This window comes from Nipponia nippon, unplaced genomic scaffold, assembly GCF_047370975.1.
Source record: "Nipponia nippon isolate SJK-2023a ecotype South Korea unplaced genomic scaffold, ASM4737097v1 scaffold_22, whole genome shotgun sequence".
Lineage (NCBI taxonomy): Eukaryota > Metazoa > Chordata > Aves > Pelecaniformes > Threskiornithidae > Nipponia > Nipponia nippon.
Genome location: NW_028262339.1, coordinates 7,383,402 through 7,403,842, shown reverse-complemented (window position 1 = coordinate 7,403,842; position 20,441 = coordinate 7,383,402). Strand labels below are relative to the sequence as shown.

Genomic DNA, 20,441 nt, shown 5'->3' with positions numbered 1-20,441 from the left:
ATCAGCAGGCGATGTCCAGCCACTTAATAACGAATGCCCCCTCTCCTTCTCCTTTCTCTTAGCTTTTATTGCTGAGCACAACGTCATATGGTATGGAATATCTCTTTGGTCAGTTTGGGTCAGCTGTCCTGGCTATGTCCCCTCCCAACCTCTTGCCTGCCCCCAGACTGCTGGCCTGTATTGGGTTTGCATGGCAAGCTTTTGGTAGCGTTCCTTCATCCAAATATAGTAATGTAAATAAAGCCCCATGAAAGCTTGTATAATGGAAGACAACTTGTAGGCCTTAACAGAGGCAAGAGGAAACGCATGGGTATTAATGTTACCTGCAATGCCAAGCAACCTGGGACAGACAGCTTTGCCTGTAAAATGAAAAGAAATGGTGTGTCAGAGGCAGAGATGCAACAATTTAGCTGATCTTACAAGAAACTCTCTTTCTGTGGAATCCTTGCTGAATTTAAAACTGCTCTCCCTAAAACAAATCTCATGAAGGAGGGCTGCAGTTACATTACCCTCTCCTGCAAGGAATTCTTAGCGCAGCTGTCCTTCTAGTTCCCACATACCTATACACATGCTGTTGCCCTTGAAGGCACTTAGAAAAGACTGCCTCATAAAGGGAATCCTATAAATATTTACGCTGCATTTCTATATTTCAGAATATCACTTCTACAAAAGCAACAAGATTGTGCTAAAATCATTTTACTTGAAAATCTGTGAGGAAAAGCAAACAGCACTAAATAGAAGCCCACAGAGACAGTAAACTACAAGATTATTTGAAATTACATATATAATACTGAAACATGGTAATACAGAAGTCAAAGTCATAAGAACTATTGAAGCTGCAATTTCTTAAACAGAAAAACAGCAGGGTATAAATGTGTTAGAATCCTGTAAACTGAGGACTTGAGCCTGATTCTGCTTTCATTGACGCTGGCACAAATCCAGCATAATTCCACTGACATTAGTGGTGTAACCAGAAGTAACTTTTGCCTTTAGTAGGCAAGATATGAAACTTCATTTCAGCAGATAAAAGGATGTTGGCCAGAAAGCTGTGAAAGTGGGAGTATTAGTTTGTTTTAGTGGCCTCAGGAGAAATTCACTTAATACTTTTGGGTAATACAAAGCTTTGAAAACCTGAATGTTTAGATGCCTTCTGAGAACTCTTGAGAGACATGCAAGTGTCAACATGCTATTTTTTGTTAGCTCTTTTAATAATGGAAAAAAAAAATCATAAGATATCTACATGTTATATTGCCTGGTAAAGTGTCACACAATGTCTTGATCATGGAGGTACTTACCTATGAGGTGAACCTAATGTATCCAAGTAAACCCACTGAAGTTAGCAGAATTATCTAATGACAAAGATAAGTTTGGGCGTGAAAGCTCATGGGCTTGGGTAATAAGAAAAAAACACTATAATTTCAGGAAAGTGCAGATTAAATACATTTTTAGTACCAATGTAGTTGCTACTCTTACAAGATAAAGAATATCTTGTAGACTGTGGTATGTATTTTTATTCTTATTGATGGAATACCAGGTGTTTGTAAATTTTTATAATAATTTACAAAGGAAAGGATCCTGTTTTTTGTTTGTTTGTTTGTTTGTTTGTTTGTTTGTTTGTTTAAGTGAATTTCTCTATGTACTGGGTTTATGTGGCAAGGTTTTGGTGGGGGGGGCTGCAGTGGTGGCTTCTGTGAGAAGACGCCAGAAGCTGCCCCCATGTCAGAAGGAGCCAGTTCTAGCCGGCTCCAAGATGGACCTGCTGCTGGCCAAAGCTGAGCCAATCAGCGATGTTGGTAGCGCCTCTGTGATAACATATTTAAGAAAGGGTAAAAACTGCTGCACAACAGCAGCTGGGAGAGAGGAGTGAGACTATGTGAGAGAAACAACTACGCAGACACCAAGGTCAGTGAAGGAGGGGGAGGAGGTGCTCCAGGCACCGGAGCAGAGATTCCCCTGCAGCCCATGGAGGTCCACGGTGGAGCAGATGTCCACCCTGCAGCCTGTGGAGGGCCCCGCGCCAGAGCAGGTGGATGTGCCCTGAAGGAAGCTGCAGCCCGTGGAGAGCCCATGCTGGAGCAGGTTTTCTGGCAGGAACTGTGGCCCCATGGGGGACCTACCCTGGAGCAGTCTGTTCCTGAAGAACTGCACCCCGTGGAAAGGACTCATGCTGGAGCAGTTCTTGAAGAACTGCAGCCCGTGGGAAGGACCCACGTTGGAGAAGTTCGTGAAGGACTGTCTCCCGTGGGAGGGACCCCACGCTGGAGCAGGGAAAGAGCATGAGGAGGAAGGAGCGGCAGAGACAACGCATGATGAACTGACCGCAACCTCCATTCCCCATCTCCCTGCGCCGCTTGGGGGTGGAGGAGGTAGAGGAGTCGGGAGTGAAGTTGAGCCCGGGAAGAAGGGAGGGGTGGGGGGACGATTTGTTCTTATTTCTCATTATCCTACTCTCTGTTTAATTGGCAATAAATTAAATTAATTTCCCCACATCGAGCCTGTTTTGCCTGTGACGGTAATGGCTGAGTGATCTCCCTGTCCTTATCTCGACCCACAAGGTTTTCATTGTATTTTCTCCCCATCTTGTTGATGGGGGGGGGGGGGGAGCGATAGAGCGGTTTGGTGGGCACCTGGCGGCCAGCCAAGGTTAACCCACCACACTATACAAAACCCCATCTCCACGAGCAGTGTCGTCATCCTGTGTGAAGACAGTCAGGCCCAGAAGTGGTGAATTGATGCTAGATCTTTTGAATCGTTCTGGGCTTTTTGCATCTAGGCTCTTATGCAGTATTTTCAAACCACTGTACAAGCACAGCAACTTTCAGTGTGCTGAGAAAATCTGGATCCAAGTACCAGAGCATCACCAAAAACTACCCCTGACTAAATCCTGTCAGAATACTACCCAATTTTACCCAGAAACTAACCCACCAGGAAGGCCCCACTTGCGGCTCGAAGCACACCACCGTCTGAATAAGCACGTGAGTACCCAGCGAGACCTTCATCACCGTGTATACGGCGGCTGGGAATGAAAACCGATTTCCTCTCGATCCCCTGCCACCCCCGCCCCTAATGGCCGGAGCCTGTGGCACCGCCCCCCACCCGGATCTGCTCCCCCCTCCCCAGCCCCTCGCCGAGCACGCCCGCTCTCTCCCCGCACTTGCAGCATCCGCGCTACGGTGCCTCACTAGACCTCTTCTCCCTGTAGGCAACAGCATAGCACTGAGCAAATTCCTGCTGCTTTTTTTTTTTTTTTTTTTTTTTTTTTAATCACGCTGGAATGACCTGCGAGCCACCCTGTTTTCCCTACAGACCTACGTGTGTATTTACTGCTTCACGCTTTGGTAATGCAAGAGGCTCGCACAGTTGTTCTCAACTTCGACGCCGTAACTCGGGGGAGGAATAAACTCTGGCACGATCTGGGGAGATCCGCCTTTTCCGGTTTGGTTGTTGTGGCGTTATTTTGCCTTTTTTTTTTTTTTTTTTTTCTCCCCTGAGGCGGGGATGGTGGGGGACTCCTTATTCTTCTCTCCCCTCCCTGTATCCCTTACACTCCTCAGGAGGGAGCAGGAAACCTGCCCCCATCTTCTCTCTCGGCTACCTCGCGCTCCGCGAGCTGCTGCCTGCTCCCTGCATGAGATAAGCTAAGCTGAGCCGAGCCACTAAACACGCAGGTGCAGCTCACCAATCTGCTCTTTTCTCTGTCGCTAGCTAGCTCCCTCCCTCCCTCTTTTCCTCTTTGCCCCGCCCATGCAGCCGCGCGCCCTCGCTGGCTCTCGGAGGAGTGGGGTGAGAGCGTAGAGCTGTGTCTCTGCAGGAGTTGCTCCCCTCGCGGCCGCAGGGGGATGAGGCAGCAGCGCTGGGGCCTTGTGGAATTGCTTTAGGCGCCCAGACGGCTATTGTTCGGAGCTCGTCTCTGCTGGAGAAATCTTTCCCTCGTCCCGGCTCTGCTCCCTGCAGGCGGAGGCGCGGGGAGGGGGAAGTCGTCGCCACCTCCCCGGCGTGCGGCGGTCGGCGGGGGGGAGGGGGGGAGGTAGGAGGGGGCGAGGCTCAACATGATGGCGGCCGAGGCCGGGGCTGAGGAGGGCGGCTCGGTTACCTCCGCCGGGATGGTGGGAGCCGTTGGCGGAGCTGAGTCGGAGCACTACCCCACCTTATGCCGGGGCAAGGAGCTGGGGCCGCAGGGCCTCTTCCTGGTGGGCTCTGGCGGGGACAGCCCGGGCGCCGGCGGTCCGGCTTTGTGTTCGGCGCTGGGGCTCCTGGCGCTAGGCTCGGGGCCTGCCCCTCTGGTGTCCGGAGGCGGTGGCGCCGTGACAGCAACTGGTCAGGGCCAGGGGCCGGAGGTGTCCGGAGGGGTGCTGCCCCCACCGGAACCCAGTACTGTCGCCTTTCCCCCGCTGCCGCCGCCACAGCCACCTTCCTTGGCGGGGGGGCTGGGGACCGTGGACGAAGGCGACTCGTTGGATGGGCCGGAGTATGAAGAGGAGGAGGTGGCCATCCCGCTCAACGCTCCCCCCACGAACCAGTGAGTAGCAGCGCTTCCGTGCCACGCCGGGCGCTCGCCACCCCTGGGCACTTCCCCCGTGGGGAGGGGGAGCGGGAGCGCCGCAGCGGGGAGCGCGGTGTCGGGCCCCCACCTTTTCTCAGTGGAAAGTTTGTGTCAAGCTTCCACAGAAGTGTCGCAGAAGTTTTTAATTGGGTTATGTTTGGGGAGAAGAGGCAATTGAAAAAAAGAAACTGCAAGTCTTCATTAAGGTTTTTATTATACTTATCCTTCCATTAGGTTAATCGGGATTCCTACAGTGCTAGTTATATAAAGAATCTTGCACTAGAGGCAGAGCAGTTCTGTGTTTATATTTTGTGAAATAAAAGAAAAAAAATCAGATAATGTTATATAGGGTTCATGTAACTAGCGAGTGCTCTAAACGCAACCTTTGGATTTAACAATGAACTAATTCTAGGAAGTCTGCAGATTTACATAAAAAGGTTGAAAGGCTTGTATCGGAACAGCCCTCAAGCAGGTACCTTGTTCTCCCCAAAATGAAACAGTTTCAAAGGCTTAAATTGCTTGCGTTGGTATCTAGAAATATGTTATTCCTGAAGTTATAGTAAGTATAGAGGATAACAGGGTTTCAAGATACAGGATGGCAGATATGTTCAAGGTATAGGTCAAAGTTCATCTGAAAACCCATCTGAATTTGGGTTCATTTTTACCTTCTCTCATAACTCCAGTGTCAGAGAGTTAACTTCTGCATTATTTCAGGTATTTCCAAGGTTTCAGAAGCCATTGCAGTTGTAAGGAGGAGGTAAACTGTAATATTAAATGATTTTTTTTTTTTTAAATTAATCTCTCTAACCTTGACAGGCTTTCTACTAATCCTTTCCTCTCTTAAATTCTTGACTTTTTGTGGAAGTTAATAAAGGATAAGACTTTGTTTTGTGAAGACAGTGTTTGAATAATTTTGAAGTTTTACACTTTCATAAAGAGCTAGCAATATAATCAGACAGTTTAGATAAAGGTGAAGTTACTTCTTCAATATTGTGTATTAAGTCAGAGAGATACAGAATTCTGGTCTTCTGGCTTTCTCTCTGAAAGATCAGACTGCTTTTTCTCTTAGAACTGTTTTCTCAGAAAGTAGGGTTTTTTTTTTTTGAAATATTTTTAGAAAGAGGGGTAATTCTTGATGAATGATCATGTATTTGATACTAAGTAATTGTTACTACTTTCACTGTCAGAGTGTTGTCTTGTAACTCATATGATAGCATGAAGGTTAACTTTAATAAAAGAGGATACAAAATTTCTGACAAAAAGCATGTTCTAGGGGGAAGACTGCGAAGGCCCTAATTTTCTGTATTGGTCGATGAGGCTACTTACCTTATTAAGACAAAAGGGATATTGAAGTCTTTGCAGGACCAGCATAACTGTGTAGTTGAGTATTTGCTCTTGCAGATACTTTAATATAAAAACATCTAAGCAGTAAAATAGATTTTTAAAAAATTGATTCAGAAACTTATACCTCCATCTACTTAACTGGCTTTTCTTCGTAACCTATCCTTTTTGTGACTTTTAAAAAAAAAAAAAAAGTTGTTGGCTAACTAAAAATAATCAGAAACCTTTTTCTTTTTCATGCATCTATTTTAATACAGAGTCAGTTTTTTACCATTCTTAGTTAAGTCATTTAAATTAGCTGTATGTTGATAGTAAGTTGTATCCTTTCAGTCCTGATGTTTTATTTTGGAAGCGTCCTTTCTTTGTAGTCACACCATCTGCTTTTATAGAATCGAACTCCTGATTTATTACCAGAACAAAGATCTGTCACCTTAATGTTATAAGCAAACACCTAATACACTTAACAGGGCTTTAAGCTAGATTCAGCGGGGGGAGGGGACGTACTTCAGAGGAACAGGGAAGAACAAGGGAACACCTCAGGAGGCAGCAGGGAAATGCCTGTAAATCATCCCAAAGAAACTAGTGAAGGCTCCTCCCAAAAGGTGACGAGGTTGGCAGCCCAGCTGTGAAGTGCCTCTATGCTAATGCATGCAGCATGGGTAACAAGCAAGAGGAGTTGGAGACCATGGTGCGATCAGATAACTATGACCTGATTGCTATCACAGAAGCATGTTGGGATGATTCACACAACTGGAACATGGCAATCGAAGGCTACAAGCTATTCAGAAGAGACAGACTGGGAAGGAGGGGAGGGGGTGTTGCCCTGTATGTTAAGAAATGGATAGATTCCAAAGAGCTGCCTCTGAGAACCAACCATGAGCTAGTTGAGAGCTTGTGGGTAAAACTTAAGGATCAGACCAATAAAGGTCACCTTGTGGTTGGGGTCTACTATAGACCGCCTGATCAAGAGGAGCCTGTTGATGAGGCCTTCTTGCTTCAGATGCAGGAAGCATCACGCTTGCCGGCACTCATCCTGATGGGTGATTTCAACCACCCAGATATCTGCTGGGAAAGCAATACAGCAGGCTGCAAGCAATCCAGGAGACTCCTGGAGCCTGCTGAAGATAACTTTCTGGTCCAGGTATTAGACAAACCAACCAGAGAAGAAGCATTGCTGGACCTGGCGCTCACCAATGCAGAGGAACTCGTTAAAGAGGTGAAGATTGGAGGCAGTTTAGGCTGTAGCGACCATGCCCTGGTTCAGTTCGTGATCTCAAGAAACATGGGCCTGGCAAAGAGCAAAGTCAGGACCCTGAACTTTAGAAAAGCAAACTTTCAGCTGTTCAAAGATTTAGTGGATGAGATCCCCTGGGAAACTGTCCTTAAGGACAAAGGAACGGAACAGAGCTGGCAACTCTTTAAGGACATTTTTCTTAGAGTGCAAGAGCTCTCCATCCCCCTGTGTAAGAAATCAGGCAGGGCAAGAAGGAAACTGGTGTGGCTGAGTGAGGACCTCCTCCTCAATCTAAGGCGTAAGAAGGAAATGCACGGCCAGTGGAAGCAGGGACACGTAGCCTGGGGAGAGTACAGGGAAATGGCTAGGACATGTAGGGATGGGATCAGGAAGGCCAAGGCACAGATGGAACAGAAATTGGCAAGGGATGTGAAGAATAATAAGGAGGGGTTCTATAAGTACATTAGTCAGAAAAGAAAGGCCAAGGAGAGTGTCCCCCCCTCTGATAAACATGAATGGGGAACTGGTGACAACGGATATGGAGAAGGCTGAGGTGCTCAACAAGTTCTTTGTCTCAGTCTTTGCTGGCAGCCAGGCTTCCTGCACCTACCAAGTACTGGAACCTCTAGGAGAGGGCTGGGGGAGTGAAGGCCCTCCCACTGTAAGCAAAGAGCAAGTTTGAGACCACCTGATAAAACTGAACAAGCAGAAGTCTATGGGACCTGATGACATACATCCCAGGGTCCTAAGGGAACTGGCTGATGTAGTTGCAAGACCACTCTCCATCATATTTGAAAAGTCATGGCAGTCAGGTGAGGTCCTCGGTGACTGGAAAAAGGGTAACATCACCCCTATTTTTAAAAAGGGTAGGAAGGAGGACCCGGGGAATTACAGACCGGTGAGCCTCACCTCTGTGCCTGGGAAGATCATGGAACGGATCCTCATGGAAGCAATGTTAAGGCACATGCAAGACAAGGAGGTGATCCGAGTAAGCCAGCACGGATTCACTAAGGGCAAATCGTGCCTGACCAATCTGGTGGCCTTCTATGATGGAGCGATTGCAACAGTCGATAAGGGAAGACCGATCGACGTCATCTACCTAGACTTCTGTAAAGCCTTTGACACAGTCCCACACGACATCCTTATTTCGAAATTAGAGAGATATGGATTTGAAGGGTGGACCACTCGATGGATAAGAAATTGGCTGGATGGACGCATCCAGAGAGTTGCGGTCAATGGCTCTATGTCCAGGTGGAGACCGGTGACGAGCGGTGTCCCTCAGGGCTCTGTCTTGGGACCAGTGCTTTTCAGTATCTTCATCAATGACATAGTGGGATAGAGTGCACCCTCAGCAAGTTTGCGGATGACACGAAGCTGAGTGGTGCAGTTGACACACCTGAAGGACGGGACGCCATGCAGGGGGACCTGGACAAGCTTGAGAAGTGGGCCCATATGAACTGAATGAGGTTCAACAAGTCCAAGTGTAAGGTCCTGCACCTGGGTTGAGGCAATCCCAGACGTGAGTACAGACTGGGAGAAGAGCTCATTGAGAGCAGCCACGCAGAGAAGGACTTGGGGGTCCTGGTGGATGAAAAGCTGGATGTGAGCCAGCAATGTGCACTAGCAGCCCAGAAAGCCAACTGTATCCTGGGCTGCATCAGAAGAGGCGTGGCCAGCAGGTCGAGGGAGGTGATTCTCCCCCTCTACTCTGCCCTCGTGAGACCCCACCTAGAGTACTGCATCCAGCTCTGGAGCCCTCAGCACAAGAAAGATGTGGACCTTTTAGAACGGATCCAGAGGAGGGCCACAAAGATGATCAGAGGGCTGGAGCACCTCTGCTATGAAGACAGGCTGAGAGAGTTGGGGTTGTTCAGCCTGGAGAAGAGAAGGCTCCGGGGAGACCTTATAGCGGCCTTCCAGTAACTAAAGGGGGCTTATATAAAGGAGGGGGAGAGACTCTTTATAAGGGCAGATAGCGATAGGACAAGGGGGAATGGTTTCAAACTGAAAGAGGGGAGATTTAGATTAGATGTTAGGAAAAAAATTCTTTACTGTGAGGGTGGTGAGGCACTGGAACAGGTTGCCCAGAGAGGTTGTGGACGCCCCGTCCCTGGCAGTGTTCAAGGCCAGGTTGGATGGGGCCCTGAGCAACCTGGTCTAGTGGGTGGCGTCCCTGCCCATGGCAGGGGGGCTGGAGTTAGATGATCTTTAAGGTCCCTTCCAGCCCAAGCCATTCTATGATTAACTTCCTCTTCTCTTTTCCAAGTACCTCAGGAAAATGGGAATACATTTTAATGCGATTTCTTTAATTTTCTAGCAGTGGGAGGAGTTTGTCAATATGTAACAGATTCTTTTTATTAAAATACTCAAAATCCCAAAGTATGATTGATATTTATCTCTGATCCTTGTAAGGGCCTAAGGTGGCACCGCCAAGTTATAGGTTCAGGATACAGTAACAGATGCTAGACCAACAGCTTTAGGGATAAACAAGTTATTGCTAAACATAGGTACAGTAATAAATACAGATCAGTAGTGTTGCACGTAATTGAGAAAACCCTCCAAACAAAAGACTAGAAGTCTAGTTTAGAGAGCCGACATTGCTTTATTCTGCGCAGGGTGCTCGGTGGTAATTCCACAAATCAAGCGCACCGTCATACAAAACTACAGCATGTTTGTCAGGTTACATGATTAGTATAAACCTGCCTAAATTTACACTTATTGGTTGGTGATTAACATTTCATACACTATTGATTAACTGTATTTAAATTAGCCTCGCTTGCTATGTAAATCAGCACGCATGCTCCTTTCAGGTGTGTGGGGGGGGCCAAGTCTTTTCGGTCCTGAATTGAGTCGGTGGTCGCGATCTTCCCTCGCAGCATTTACCTTTCACCCGGTTACTGCAGTTTTATCAGACTTCATGCTTCTCTGGCCACCTTCCAGTCTTTGGTGCCAAGATGTTCCCTTTTATTGGCTTGTTAGCTCTTCTTCAAGGTTAGAGCTGTTAGTTTTCCACGGTTCGTTACTTAAACAAATACTTTCATATCTTTTAGCTCCCTCCCAAATTCTTTTCCCAAGGCACAGATGGTTTGTAGTTTTGCTAAGTGGAAAATTTCACTTTCTGCAGGACATCAGTAGTACAATTATCTGTGTTGTTACGACAACAACACATCCAGTAATTCAGTAGTCCAATTATTCAGGTCAAAACAACAGCAAATCCAATAATTTACCAATATTGGGCTAAACTTAATATCAAGGAGTGCAAAGGCTTACATAACCATGGTTATCGGGCAGGGTGGCAGGAAGCAGGGCGTAGCTTCTTCAGATGAGTGACACAGACCAGCCGACGGGCTCGGGGAATTCAGAATTCCCTGATCGGGCTGTCCTACTTAATTGTTGAGTTGCGGAAGCACTATCCGGACGTGTTAACCAATCATCACGCATCCTACCTCTGTTCCAGTTCTGTCCTTGGTGTGCAGGGGGCATGCAAATACTGTGTAAGGCAATGCTAGCCCCACAATTCTGAGCGAGACTGACTTAATGATTGTCTGTTCAGTGTGTGCTTTTTCACTTGAGTATAGAAGTAGCATGTTTATGCTGTAGCTTAATGGTAGGTGGGAGGCACAGGATGCTAGGGAATAGAGTGAGCAATTCTCTGTGCGTTTTGGTCTTTTTCTCTGCATTCTCTACCCCATCTGCAAAGCTCGCTGCCAGAGGTTGATGGCAGTCTGAAATGGTGTTACGGAAATGCCTACAAAATTAACGAATGAATGATACTTAATTTAGTAGCAAACCAGTGATATGTGAAATAGTTTAGTTGTTTATGTATTTGAATAAAAATCTTAAAGTTGACAAGATATATTTTAGCATTGCATTAAGATGGCAGAAGCAGTTCTAGTATATTCCAACACAATTCATATTTTCATATGGTGTTTCTTTAAGCAGTGATTATCAGTTTGAAATGGAAATCGATTGAAGTCAAAAGATATTAACCTTACAAGATGAAATAGGTTGTCAAAATACTGTCTTGTTGAAACAAAAATCCTACCCACAGTAAATGTATTCTTACAGTCACTCTTGGTATCTGTTGAGGCAACATATTAGTGAGGGGAAGAAAAAAAAAAAAAAAAGAGTTGAAGATAGAGAGCTGGGTAGAGAAATATTAAATAAACATGGTTTGAGTGAAAGTAAAAAATGTTTTGTCTCAATGTAGTGTGAAGTTATCCTTTCTTCAGATGAGCCTGTCAGAGGTAGCAAGTCCAGAGTTCTATAGCATTTTTTTATTTCAGTAGCTAATAAAAGAAAACAATGCTTTTCTGAAAGTGCATAGTTTTACAATAATTATTGAAGGCCATACTCTGTACCAAAGAATAAATTTGTGTTGTGTTGAAAACTGAGGGGAAATACTGTTGGCATGTTTGGACTCTACAACCTCTCTGGGCAACCTGTGCCCAGTGCTCAGTCACCCTCACAGTAAAAAAAGTGTTTCCTTATGTTCAGACAGAACCTCCTGTGTTTCAGGTAGTGCCCATTGCATCTTGTCCTGTCACTGGGCACGACTGAAAAGAGCCTGGCTCTGTTGTCTTTGCACCCTCCCTTCAGGTATTTATATACATTGATGAGATCCCCCCTGAGCCTTCTCTTGGCTAAACAGTCCCAGCTCTCTCAGCCTTTCCTCATAGGAGAGATGCTCCAGTCCCTTCATCATCTTTGTGGCCCTTTCCTGGACTCTTGCCAGTATGTCTGTGTCTCTCCTGTACTGGGCTCCAGGTGTGGCTTCACCAGTGCTGAGTAGAGGGGAAGGATCGCCTCCCCCGACCTGCTGGCAACACTCCTCCTAATGCAGTTCAGGATACTGTTAGCCTTCTTTGCAGCAAGGGCACATTGCTGGCTCACGTTCAACTTGGTGCCCACCAGGACCCCCAGGTCCTTTTCTGCAAAGCTGCTTTCCAGCTGGTAAGTCCCCAGCATGTGTACTAGTGCCTGGGGTTATTCTTCCCCAGGTGCAGGATTTTGCACTTCCCCTTGTTGAACTGCATGAGGTTCCTGTCAGCCCATTTCTCCAGCCTGTCAAGGTCCCTCTGGCTGGCAGCATGACCTTCTGGCGTATCAGCCGCTCCTCCCAGTTTTGCGTCATCTGCAAACTTGCTGAGGGTACGCTCTGCCCCATCATCCAGATCATTAATGAAGCTGTTGAACAGGACTGGACCCAGTATTGACCCCTGGGGTATACAGCTAGTTACTGACCTCCAACTAGTAGTGGCTGCTGACCACCACCCTCTGGGCCTGGCCGTTCAGCCAGTTTTCGGTCCACCTCTCTGTTTGCTCATCCTGCCCATACATCAACAGCTTCTCTATGAGGATCTTATGAGAGACGATGTCAAAAGTCTTCCTGAAGGCTAGGTAGACAATATCCACTGCTCTCCCCTCGTCTACCAAGCCAGGCATTTCATCATAGAAGGTTATCAGGTTGGTCAAGCAAGACTTCCCCTTGGTGAATCCATGCTGACTACTCCTGGTGATTTTTCTTGTCCTTCATGTGCCTGGAAGTGGTTCCCAGGATTAGCTGCTCCATCACCTTCCCCAGGGATCGAGGCGAGGCTGACTGGCCTGTAGTTCCCTGGGTCCTCTTTCTTGAAGATAGGGGTGACATTTGCTTTCTTCCAGTCTTTGGGCACCTCTTCCAATCGCCGTGATCATTCAAATATTATCGAGAGTGGCCTTGTGATGGCATCAGACAGCTCCCTTGGCACTCGTGGGTGCATCCCATCAGGGCCCGTGAGCTTATGTACATCCAGTTTGCTTAAGTATTCCCTGACCTGATCTTCTTCCACCAGGAGTACATCTTCCTTGCTCCAGTCTTTCCCCCGGTCTCTGGGACCTGGGATTCCTGAAGGCCAGTCTTGCCAGTAAAGACTGAGGTGAAGAAGGCATTCAGTACCTCAGCCTTTTTCCATGTCCTGTGTCACCAGTCCCCCCGCCCCATTCAGCAGTGGGCCCGCATTTTCCCTAGTCTTCCTTTTGCCACTTGTGTACTTATAGAAGCCCTTCTTCTTGTTGCCTTTGGTGGAGGTGATCCTTGAATATTAACCAGCTTTCTTGGGCTCCTCTTCCCTCCAGGGCCTTATCCCATGGAACTCTTCCAAGCAGATCCCTGAAGAAGCCAAGACTGCTCTCCTGAAGTCCAGTGTTGTGATCTTGCTTTTTGCTCCCCCGAACTCTGCCATCTCATGGTCGCTGCAGCCAAGGCTGCCTTTGACCTTCACATCCCCAATGAGCCTTTCCTTGTTTCTGGGTATGAGGTCCAGCAGAGCACCTCTCCTCGCTGGCTCCTCTATCACCCGTGTCAGGAAGCTGTCGTTGATGCTCTCCAGGAACCTCCTGGATTGCTTATGTCCTGCTGTGTTGTTCCTCCAGCAGATATCGGGGTGGTTAAACTCTCCCCCCTTCTCCCCCCTATCCCTCGTGGACGTGAGGCTAATTCTAGCTGTCTGTAGCTGTGATGTAACTTGATTTTAGTGTATGAGGTTTCTCTTCTGTTTCACAGTTAATGTGGTTAGCAGGTAACCTTTTTTCTTCAGTTAACGAGTGTCTTACTAATGCCTGTTCTCGAATTGTAGAGGGAAGATACACACCTCCCCCCCCCCCCCCCCCCCCCAGTTGCTGGGTATTTTGCTGATTTGTCCAGATCTTATAATTTGTGTACTTACAGAATAGAATTGTATATAAATCTGGTTTTATTTCTGTCTGAATAGATGGTGTCAGAAATGCTATTTTAAAAGAATGGTTAGGAGCAGCAGAACAAAATTGTACTTTAACCTTATGTTGGAAGCGAAGCAGTAAGTAAACTGAACATAAGTACATATATAAATGGAAGCTTCAGATTTGGAAAAACAAAAGTGGAACAACATTTGATGCTGGAAAAGGTTTGAAGAGGAATTTTCAGGGGGGGAGGGTTGTTGTTGGGTTGTTGTGGGTGTGGTGTGTTTTTTGTTTTTTTTGTTTTTTTTGGTTTTTTTTTTTTTTGTCAGTACTTCTAATTAACATCAGTCGAAGGTTATTTAATCTAAACAGTGAATAGAGACTCTTAACCTGTACTTATTTTGTTGTATATTGCCTCCTAGAACTTCAACATGGGACTTATGCACTTCAGCTACTGGCCTACCCTATTGAGAAGCATACTATCATACTATCATGCCGTATTTCCTCACCTTTTGTCTTCCTTTTGGACTCTATGCTCTTAAAGGTCTTTTCCAACCTAAATGATTCTATGATTCCTCTGTTTGTGGGTTTGGGGTTTTTTGGTTTTGTTTTTTTTTTTTTGTGGGTTTTGTTTGTTTTTTTGTTTTTTTTTTGGCTGGGAAGGAAGACTAACTTTGCTGTTAGGAGGCATAGATCTCTTCAGCGTAGGAACGCATCTGTTGTTTCAGCCATAAATTCTTAGGATTCCTGCAGTAGTTTTCCTGTTTTCCCCCCATATCTTCCGTTTTCCTTTAAAAAAATCCCTTGATATTTATCTCGCTTGTGGGCACAGTAAGAGGATGGAGAAGGCATCTTATTTCAACATTGTGTTTGTGTTGCATAGAAGTATCCCAATGAAACAAGAATTCTGTGTTATTCTGCATTATTCTGTGTTCCTCTAGGTTATGGTCGGCACCAATAAAATTTTACCGGTTCTTGACAAGTTCCCTCTACTGTTTTATATACTTTCAGGCAGTCTTAATTATTTTTTATTTTCATGTAAAACATTTGCTTGATCACTCTGGAATAGAAAAAAAAGTTAATTTTTTTTGCATGGATCTATCTTTAAATTATGTTTTGTATATTTATAAATATACTGTTTATAGTTGAGGACCATTATTAGGGGACCTGCTTACTGAAACTCGTTACTTGAAGTAGTCTGAGATTATGTCAGTGGGAATAGTTATTAGCAAAGGCTTTGAAGAAAAGTACAAGAAAAGCCGAGGTGGATAAACAGGGTATTTTATTATTTTCTGTATAGACAATTTTCCTTCTAATTTCTTCTGTAGAAGCTCAAGAATTCGTCTTGTCTTTTTTTAATTCTTTCTAAGGTAGCTAACAGTGTTGCTTTAAAAAGGTACACATTACAAAATGATTAAATATTTATCTTTCTATTAATTATTAATGTATAGAAACCAATGTTGCTAAATAAACTTGTAAGCTGTGGTAACATTTGAGGAAAGGTGCAGCCAGCTTGCTAGGGCGCTCAGTGTACCCATTCAGTGTTCTGATAAGTTAGTTAGAAGTCATTCTCATCTTAATGTTCAACTTTATATTTTCAACAACTTCTTGGGACCAATTTCACATAGAAGCAATTTTTTTTTTTTTTTATTAAAGGTTGGTTGTTTCATTCTGTTAACACTGAAATTGTAATACTTGTTCATCCTTAAGTGGGATTTGAGATTATATAAGTATAAAGTTTCCTCAGGTTGGAATATGGATGTTAAGGTATTTTAGCTATATGTAATTGTATTTAAAGAAGTTGAGTATGTAACTATATGGAAATATGTAAAATCTTAGTTTGCTGTTAAGGAATCCTGTTATCGGCTCAGCAGGGGTGGGTATATGATTTTCTCTTGTTAATACCTACTTATAGATATTTGGAAAAGGGTTTCTTTTATGAACTTCCCCATGCAGAGTACGTTGCTTTATTTTTCTGGGATAGTTTCCAGAAACTGAGGTTAATGATGCGTTTAGATTTAGGTAACATTTGATAATCAGCTCGGGAGTCTATGGTGATTCTGTGTAGTTTGTATAAGCAGTTTTTCTCTTAATAAATAAAAAAATTAAGTCTACCTGTTTTTTCTGTAAAATTATGCATATGTATATACACGTTCCCCCATATGTAGTATCCCCCCAAAAGGATATTCTGTCTGTGGCTTACTCATTGGGTTTTGCTTGGTTATTTTATAGATAACGTTTATATAATATATATATATATATAATATATATATATATATATATATATAATATATATATATAAAAAGTTTGGTGCAATTTAAGAGGAATCATAAATCAATTAATTCCTTTTCCATACATCCATCTGTTAGTAGAATAAATAACATTGTAGACTTTGCAAGATCCCAGCTTGAATATTTGCTTAGTCTGGAAGATTAAGGAATGGCTTGCATTGTCTTGTTCAAACCACAGCCAGATTTCTACACCCTTTCTTCTTATAAAGATTTCCTGAGCATCTGTGGAGAGAGGGTATTTTTTGTTATTCTTTCTACTCCTTGGCAATCTAAGGGATGCTACAGAAATGTCTTTGTCTTTCCAAAAGCAGAATGTAACAAATAGCCTCTGTAGTAATCATCTTATTCTATATTCAAGTCTAGAAACAATGTTTTATTTATACCCATACACACACACACACACACAATTAATAGAATCGTGAGGTCGCAAGTCATTCAAAACAAGCATTGAGTTGGATAGTTTACATCCTATTTGTTCTTTTCTTAGTTCTACATGCAGTTCTTTTACATCACACTATTAGATTCAGTGTGTATATGGATCGTACTCTATAGGTAATTCCCACCTGTTCCTATTGCAGGTGTGAAGCATTGAACATCTATTGATTTAGGCATTGTTTCTATCTTGGATTTTAGTGTATAAAGCTCTAAATTTTGGAGTTTAGGAAACTCTGAGCAGCAGTTCTTCACTGATGAGACATACCTTACTAGTGAGCCATTTTAGCATCAAAGATTAGGTGAGAGTGGAGCACAAAATAAAAAACAAACTGTGCTTGGTTAGTTTGGTCTCTAATCCAGAGCTGTGCTGCTGACTGGGAGGTGAAAACAAAGATTGGTATGAAGTAAGGTTCAGCACTAGTAGAGGCAGGGAACTCTCTATTTCAGCCCCTTGGAACACCAGTGTTGCTTCCAATGAGCAAAGCTGACTGAGTGGGTAGAATAGTAAAAGGATGAGGAGAAAGTCCAAGAAGGCTGGAGGTAGGAGAGGATGAAGTGCAAGGAGAAAGTCAAGGAAACAGTGGTACTTTTAATGAAATTAATGGCAGACGAGACAAATAACACTTTAGAAATTCTTAACTATTGCCAACCAAAATCTGGTGATTTGCACAACAGTATTAATATTGTTTCCATAGGAGCATTACTCCTAGTTTAAACAGAAAAAGGCATATCTTTGACCTGAGGGCACAAGAATGAAGCATGTAAAAATGAGATACTTCTTGCTAAGAACTCTAATGAGTCCCAGAATTCATTTCCGAAGCTGAGCTTTCAGTAAGAAAATGCGAGCTGCTTCAAGAGCCTATTTAGCTAAATTTCACCTATTTATTTGTGCCTTCCCCCCCCCGAAATCTTCTGGAGTTGCAAAGCTTGATCTTATGCTGTTGTCACATCTCTGTCTGTTTTAAGGCTTATTATACTGTTTGTCCTTACAGTACTTGAAACTTTTAGAACCTTGCTTTAATAAAGTTATTAAAATGTATTACCTTTTGAATGTACACTTATTTCGCCTTCTATCCTTCTTTACTCTTTTTATGAAGCTTTATTGAGGTTTTTGTTCATGTTTTGTGTAAGTCCATAGTTTGTGTACGCTCTGAAGGTATTTTAATGGCTGGTATTGGTAATGTGTACAACTCCCACAGTTAATGTCTTGGCATGGCTGGTATACTGAGGAATGTCTATGAGAGTGACTTTCCATTTTAGTTGCCTGGTTCCTAATCTTGAAGTGCAGTAGTGTTCTGTTTTTCTACATACCGTTTCAAAGGGGTGTTAGAACAGGTAACTGAGAAAGGCAGACTTATTCTTTATTAGGCTTATATTTGCTTTGTACCTCCACTTAGAAAAATGTATAGGGATCAAAAAAGGATTAAAAACCCCACTTTCCTAGAAGAGTGTGAAACGCTCTTAATTTCATGTATGCTGGATAAAGGACAATTGCTTGGCTTTTTTGGTCCCTCCCCCCCCTTTTTTAGCTTCAGGTTAGTTTGAACTCTTCTGTTTCATTATCTTACACATGCATCCATCCACTGTAGAAGTTGAAAGGTTTGCAGAGCTTTTTCTGTCAGGAAGTTTTGTAAAGTGGAGAACTGCAAAGACCCAGTCAAAAATTGGTAACTAACAAGACAGAGGAAGGCAATGAATTTAATAAAGTATGAGTGAAACTAAACTTACCTTAATCTTTATGAATAATGCGCATAAAGGAAATAATGCAACCTTGCATGATATCTGCATAAATCTAACAAAGATGGGACAAGGTGTTAAAAGGCATAGTTTGGATAACTGCATTCTTAGCATCATCGTTTTTTAACATTTTAGGCTGAGAGAAGCTAGAAAGGCTAATACGAAGCTTGAACAGTGAAATATGAACATCAACTCTTCAGCTATTTATTATCAGGGATGGAAAGCAGAATAAAAAAGAAACAAATGAGAATACAGGATATCTTGGTTGTTTTTTCCCGTCTTCATGAAACTGTTCTTGAGATTTCTGTATGCCACTTAAATTGAGGATTTTTCCTGGTTCAAGGTAATTGTATCTCTGCTCCTAATGGGAATAGAACTCACATAACCTCGGGAAATGATAATAAGATTCTGTAATGTTGTGAAAGGGATGAAGGTGGTGATTGTGAATTTATAGGTAGGGAGCTTTGACCGTGTCTCCTAGAAGTTCTCCACTCTTCTTTTGGATTTTGTTGAAGCAGTCAGGTATGGCTAAGGAGAAGAGTGAAATGAGAGTGGCATTTGATGATGGATTTTTGTACTCACTATAATTTGTCTTTTAGACTGAAACAGGGAGGTTTCCAACAGTTATCAACATCTTCATTTCTACTAAGTTGCTGAAAAACATTTTTGCTCCCTTCCAGTGCTTTTTCCTTCCATTCCTTCCTCCCTGGGCTACTGTGTTCCTAAGTTAAAATTGCAGCATACTGTAAAAGCAAAATGCTTTAGTGGAACAACAAAGCCTCAGACTATTTGATTTTCCCATCTGTAAAAAGGAAATATGTAAATAAAGGGATTTGGTTGAACCACATGACCTGCTTCCACACGTGGTAGCAACTGCCTCCTTCCAGATGGTAAATTCACTTATCTACTGCCTCTCTGTGAACAGCCTGTCTTTCATGAACCTTGTAGTGCTTCAATGTTGGGGGCTGCTAAGTGTCCTGTGATTGTCCCATGAGCTTGCTAGGGGGCTGCAGTGTAATAACATTCCTGCTCACAGTAGAAGGTGTGTTAGCTGGGTCTAATGAGACTGGTGTGACTAGATTTCTGGTACCTAGCTTCTTCAGTGGAAAACTAAGGAGCTCTTGTTTGTAGGCTAGAGATAACAACTCTCTAACTCCCTGTGCAACTCATTTCATGAAATTAATGACCTGGCTTATGGCTCTTAACTACATAAAGTGGCTGAAGTGTCAGGAATGGTCTCTTATGCAGCTGTATGTTGCTTGTGCATATATCACAATGCACAGAATCCAAACTGTTTATGATTTCATAGCTGTGTCTTCATTCTGTTTGTTTACTGTAATTAAGGTTGCGATGCATAGGGTTGGAGTTTTGAACATGCTGCTTTTGATTTAAATTGACAGATGGAAATATTTCCTTGCGCAGCATCTGATTGCTTTGTGAAGCATGGAAGTCTATTATTGATATTCTCAGAATTAAAAAAAAAAAATTTTAAAAATTGCAATATAGGTAACAAGTTAGTTGTAGCAATGGTTAAACAGCTGATCATGGAAGCAACTACCTAAACCTATGGTCTATAATTAGAAAGACATCGTGTTGTTGGATCATTTCATAACCTTCTGTTGCAAGGCTACTTACGTTTTCTCTTTTGATGCATCTGATAATAGCTATTGTATTGTCAGGGCACTAGCTGTGTGATTCAGAATGTTGTTTAATTATATTTGCTCAAAACATTGTGAAAATAGTGGATTATTGTTGTGGTTTAACCCCAGCCAGCAATTACGTACCATATAGCCGTTTGCTCACTACCCCCCCCCGTGGGATGGGGGGAGAATTGGAAGAGTAAAAGTGAGAAAACTCGTGGGTTGAGATAAAGGCAGTTTAAGAATTAAAAAAAGGAGGGGGAGAAAACAAGGGGGGGGGCAGGGGGGAACCCACCAACAAACCCAAGAAAAACAAGTGATGCAAAAGAAAACAATTGCTCACCACCAACTGACTGATGCCCAGCCAGTCCCTGAGCAGCAGCAGCCCCTGCCAACCTCCACCCCCCACCCCCCCCACCCCCCCCCAGATTTATTGCTGAGCGTGATGTCATATGGTATGGAATATCCCTTTGGTCAGTTGGGGTCAGCTGTCCCAGCTGTGTCCCCTCCCGACTTCTTGT

The 20,441-nt window shown here is 43.8% G+C and overlaps 1 protein-coding gene across 7 annotated transcripts in view; it reads left to right on the top strand.

Annotated features, from left to right (window-relative positions):
• Positions 1–3,797: 3,797 nt before the first annotated feature.
• Positions 3,798–20,441, top strand: part of LOC148055464 (ras GTPase-activating protein 1-like) — a 100,517-nt gene continuing 83,873 nt past the window's right edge. For all 7 annotated transcript variants that reach the window (XR_015705372.1, XR_015705371.1, XR_015705370.1 and 4 more), the window contains exon 1: positions 3,798–4,519. Coding sequence is in view for 3 of the 7 variants with exons in the window: in XM_087760412.1 (XP_087616538.1) it covers positions 4,050–4,519 (470 nt within the window). In the remaining 4 variants the exon portion in view is untranslated. The remainder of the gene's footprint in view (positions 4,520–20,441) is intronic.